Source organism: Hevea brasiliensis, chromosome 17 (genome assembly GCF_030052815.1).
Source record: "Hevea brasiliensis isolate MT/VB/25A 57/8 chromosome 17, ASM3005281v1, whole genome shotgun sequence".
Classification (NCBI taxonomy): domain Eukaryota; kingdom Viridiplantae; phylum Streptophyta; class Magnoliopsida; order Malpighiales; family Euphorbiaceae; genus Hevea; species Hevea brasiliensis.
Genome location: NC_079509.1, coordinates 9,179,350 through 9,184,356, shown reverse-complemented (window position 1 = coordinate 9,184,356; position 5,007 = coordinate 9,179,350). Strand labels below are relative to the sequence as shown.

General features: G+C 38.1%; 1 protein-coding gene across 1 annotated transcript; it reads left to right on the top strand.

Annotated features, from left to right (window-relative positions):
- The first annotated feature begins 2,081 nt into the window (after positions 1-2,081).
- Positions 2,082-4,742, top strand: LOC110643397 (polyamine oxidase 1). The gene is made up of 9 exons (XM_021795757.2): positions 2,082-2,353; positions 2,532-2,778; positions 2,877-3,026; positions 3,116-3,494; positions 3,580-3,729; positions 3,818-4,072; positions 4,155-4,236; positions 4,309-4,422; positions 4,505-4,742. The coding sequence occupies exons 1-8, from the start codon at positions 2,242-2,244 to the stop codon at positions 4,386-4,388; spliced, it is 1,455 nt and encodes a 484-aa protein (XP_021651449.2). The 5' UTR covers positions 2,082-2,241; the 3' UTR covers positions 4,389-4,422; positions 4,505-4,742.
- The last annotated feature ends 265 nt before the right edge of the window (positions 4,743-5,007 follow it).

The window sequence follows — 5,007 nt, the reverse complement described above, 5'->3', positions numbered from 1 at the left end:
CATTATTATCACATTTAGGTAATTTCTTATACCATTCCCTTTTTCTCTTCACTGCCTTTTGTACTTCCTCATTCCACCACCATCTCTCTTTTGAGGGTGGTCCATGTCCTTTAGACTCTCCAAGTACTTTTCTAGCTACTTCTCTAATCTTTGATGCCATCTGTATCCACATATCATTGGCCTCCATATCCAGCTTCCATACTTCGGACTTGAGAAGCTCATTTTTGAACTTCACTTGCTTTACTCCTTTGAACTTCACTTGCTTTACTCCTTTGAACTCTCACCACTTTGTTCGAGCTACACTATTTCTTCTGACCTATTGTAACACCCTAGGCAAATCCCACATCGGCAAAATACGGGAGAGATGCTGAGTTTATAAGTTAGCGGTTCGTAACCCCTAATGATGCGTTTTAAAACTGTGAGAGCTTCGGCCTAGAGCGGATAATATCACTAGTGGGCCGGGCCATTACATTTATGGTATCAGAGCCACTCCGCGTGCAATCTTGAGCGATGGTGGGGCAAACCTTAGCGAGGACGTTGAGTCCCATAAGGGGGGTGGATTGTAACACCCTAGGCAAATCCCACATCAGCAAAACACGGGAGAGATGTGGGTTTATAAGTTAGCGGTTCGTAACCCCTAATGACGCGTTTTAAAACCGTGAGGGTTTCGGCCCAGAGCAGATAATATCACTAGTGGGCCGGGCCATTACATTTTATTTACATATTATTTTATTTTATTTACATATTGGGCCTCAGTTTCTAGCATTGGTTATGGATTTAGAGAATAGTAAGGCTTACTAAGAGCCTTAGGAGCTTTATATCAACTCGTCCTAGTGCCAATCCTGCTTGTTTGATCGGGTCGTGACAGAATGAATCTAGACCCGACTCAACCCGATGCTCATAATCTAGTAGGAATTCTCACTGCGCCGTAGAGAACCACACTAGAGGAATCTCGGCGTGGAACCATTACAACCTCAGCATAAATGATAGGCTAACATTGGTTGGGGAAGAAGCAAACTGATTGAGGCACCATTAAAGGGTTGAAAACAGCTAGAGATGCCTTAAAAAAAGGCCCCTTAGATAACAATAACCCCAGAAGCATCAAGAAGAAAAGTTGGAAGCCTATACGAACCAAAGACGCCTCACCATGGATCTATTGTCGGTGCTAAAGGTGGAGGAAAACAAAGCTCTCTTATTGGTTAGCAAGCACCCATAGGCGTCTGTAAGGATCCCAAGATGTTACATTCTCCTCTCTCTTCCCAAAGTAAACCCACACCGCTAAGCAAATCCATACTACCCATCAATGTGAACCACTGAACAATGGCTCCACAATATCCCCCGCATGCAACAACTATAGGGCAAAACATAATAGAAATAAGAACAACCGGAGCTATCACAGCAAATCCTCTTTGATTTTCTACTAGTTGTGCCCCAAAATACCCAAAAATTGTCTATAATTTCATTCAGGGTAGAGAGGGTGTCCACAATACAGGCGAGAGAAAGGATGGCCTTCCCCCATCTAGAGAAATAGAGGAAGACCGTTTAATGCAATAGAAAGAAGGTCCTAAAACGCTAGAAAAAAAAAGAAAAGAGAAACTATTCTTTCTCTAAAAGAAGAGAGAGCAAAATGGATTAAAACTATTTAACGCGCAAGTATTATGCTTTGTCAATTTTGAACGCTCCCATTGTGTACTAGCATGGGATGGAAATATTCAAGAATTAATATAATTCAATTTCACATATTAAAATGAATAATTCTATACTCTAAAAAATACTAAATAATAATGAATTTAATTCAAACGAACAATTTCAGTTTTAAAAATAAAAATTTCATAAAAAAAATATGTATTGCAACACATGGTATGCGTGCACTCGAGATTATGCTATTACTATTTCTTAATTGTCAATTAGTAATCACAACTTTGTGAAAGTTAGCATTCTGACAGCTCAGATGTCCATTTTCATGGAAAATTTGTCTCCCCAATTGTTTATTCCTCTGGCGCCCACATATTTAGATTTGACTCGATTTGGAAGGAATCCTTTGTTCTTACCAAGATAGCTCTGGTTGAATTAATTCTGATAATATATTCAAATTCATATGCAAACGTGGATGATTCTGTTGATAATAAACAGTAAAATATGTGAATATTATGGTATTGTTTGCATTGCTTCAAATATGACTAGGAATCCAGGGAAGCCTTCCCACTCAGTAGTCATCAGAAGTCAACTTGCTGTTCAAGTATGATGCAGAAGCTTTTGGCCATGGTGCTTCTCTTTCTTCTCTGTTTCTTCTTGGCTGCTGCATCGGCCTCACCGTCGCCCACCGTCATTGTCATCGGAGCCGGAATTTCAGGTGACCTTTATCTATAACCTCCAAGAGAATTACTTTACATAACAAGAATACATAGTGTGGCTTGTGCTTGTTTATTTTATTTTATTGTTGGGTCTAGATGGACATAATGTTTAGAAAATGTGTTCCAAGTCATTCATTTTTCATGTTTCATTTTGGTTCTTTGACCTGTATATTTCAGGAATTGCAGCAGCAAAAACGCTACATGAGGCAGGGATTCATGATATGTTGATTGTAGAGGCAACTCCTAGGATTGGTGGTCGTCTCATGAAAACTCAATTTAGTGGACTTACTGTTGAGAAGGGTGCCAATTGGCTTTTTGGTGGGGGGCCTGTGGCCAATCCCTTGCTGGACATTGCCAAAAAACTTAAGCTCAGAACTTCCCTCAATGACTATGAAAATCTCACATCAAACACCTATAAACAAGAGTAATTAAACAACTGCTGCTTTTCTCTTGTGCCTATTTCGGGTTTCCTTTTAGAAGTAGTGAATTGATAATTAACAATTTTTTTCCCACTATCCACAGAGGTGGACTATACCCTTCCAAGCTGGTAGAGGAAATTGATAAGGTTGCCACCGCCAGAGATGATTTCTGTGAAAAGTTTTCGAAAAAATTGTCATCCAAAAAGAAGGATGTTGATGTTTCAATTTTGGCAGCACAGCGAATATTCAAACAGTAATCAAGGACTTACATTTATTGATCCCGTTTGAAGTTATTTTGGCTCAAATTTGATACCAATTACCAAGTCTAGTGCTATCTTGCAGGGTGCCCAAAACCCCACTTGAAATGGTGATCGACTTCTATCACAATGATTATGAAGACGCAGAGCCACCAAAAGTGACTAGTTTGAAGCACACTTACCCTCGAAACGAGTTTGTAGACCATGGAGAGGATCCATACTTCGTGGCTGATCCGAGAGGCTTTGAGATTGTAGTTCAGTATCTTGCTAAGCAGTTCCTTTCTTCTTTGACAAGTGATCCCAGGCTTAAGCTAAATAAGGTAGTTAGAGAGATAAGCTACTCAAAGAGCGGAGTTACCATAAAAACTGAAGATGGTTCCACATACAATTCCAAGTATGTTATCGTATCTGTCAGCCTTGGAGTTCTTCAGAGTGACCTAATTGAGTTCCAGCCCACTTTACCGGTAAGTTCATTTCGAATTTGCTTTCTCAATTTCCCTAACAATCTTCTTTGTTCCCTGACTCTAAATCTTGGAAAAAATGAATCAGCTATGGAAAAGAATTGCAATATCAGACTTTGGCATGACCATATATACCAAGATCTTTCTAAAGTTCCCTTACAAGTTCTGGCCTTCCGGCCCTGGAACCGAGTTCTTCCTCTACACCCATGTGAGGCGTGGATACTATCCACTTTGGCAGGTATTATAAACATATCAGAAATAGAATAAGGTATTATTGTAGATTGCAAGAATAAAATGGATGATTAAGGTGTTAATTTACTTTACAGCATCTGGAGAATGAATATCCAGGATCAAATATATTGTTTGTAACGGTAACAGCTGATGAGTCAAGGAGAATAGAGCAATTGCCTGATGAAGCAATTGAAGCAGAGATAATGGTAATACTTAAAAAGTTGTTTGGGGATAACATTCCAAAACCAGAATCCATTCTCGTACCTAGATGGGGCTTGGACAGGTTCTACAAGGGCAGCTTTTCTAATTGGCCTGATAGCTACAGTCAAAAACGCAAAGACCAATTGGCGGTAAGCAAAAATAAATGGAATTCCCATGGTACAAGAAATGTTTTTTGAAGTTAACAGTAAAAGCATTTTTTTTTCTATGCAGGATCCTATTGGTCCTGTATACTTCACAGGGGAGCACACCAGCAATAAATATATAGGATATGCTACTGGTGCTTATTTTGCAGGTTTTATCTCTCCCTTTCTCTCTCAATTATACACTCAGATGATTTACAGTGCTAATAAAATGGTATTGGCAGGTATCGACACTGCAAATGATTTAATCGAGTGCTTCAAGAAAAAATCTTGCAGGGGCTATAATAGAAACAGATGGCATTAAGATGGGAATGCTAGCCCCTGGCCAGCATCCGAAGGTGAATCTCTACTTAGTTGTGTTTATGGAAATATGAGCACAAATACAAGGATTCTTATCTAAAGCCCTTGATTTTTATGTAGGTTCAAATATGAGATGAGCAACAGCAAAGAGTTGCTTTCCAACCCATAACAACATTGAAGTCGTCTCTTGCACAATGTCCTATCTACTTTGTGTTTTATTTGATCCCATTATTACTATGTATAAGAACTTTATTTTCCAGTCCGAAATTGTATGTACCATGAATTCATTATAATTATTGATTATAGTGAGATTCAAGTAAAACTAAAAATAATTAATGATTATAATCAATTTATTGTATGTACAAATGGATGTACTTAATAATTATGATTTGAAATTGAGTTGTTTAAAATTTCTGAAGTGTATTGGCTTCTTACTCTTTTTGTTAGAATTTAAAAATTGTGGCTTCATCTCTATTGGCTTCTTTATTTGATGATGCTAAAAAATTAGTTTTGATACCAATACATGAATTAATTTTTAATTGTTTCTGAAGAATGCAATTTTATAGGTAGGTAGTTGAAGGGCAAAATGAGTGTGGAAACTTAAACAACTTGATAAAATTAGT

Excerpts from the sequence above, each read along its gene's own strand:
- LOC110643397 (XM_021795757.2), top strand. The coding sequence starts at position 2,242 with ATGATGCAGAAGCTTTTGGCCATGGTGCTTCTCTTTCTTCTCTGTTTC. Across the intron at positions 3,495-3,579 it reads AGTTCCAGCCCACTTTACCG|CTATGGAAAAGAATTGCAAT; the intron begins GTAAGTTCATTT and ends AAAATGAATCAG. Across the intron at positions 3,730-3,817 it reads GATACTATCCACTTTGGCAG|CATCTGGAGAATGAATATCC; the intron begins GTATTATAAACA and ends TTTACTTTACAG.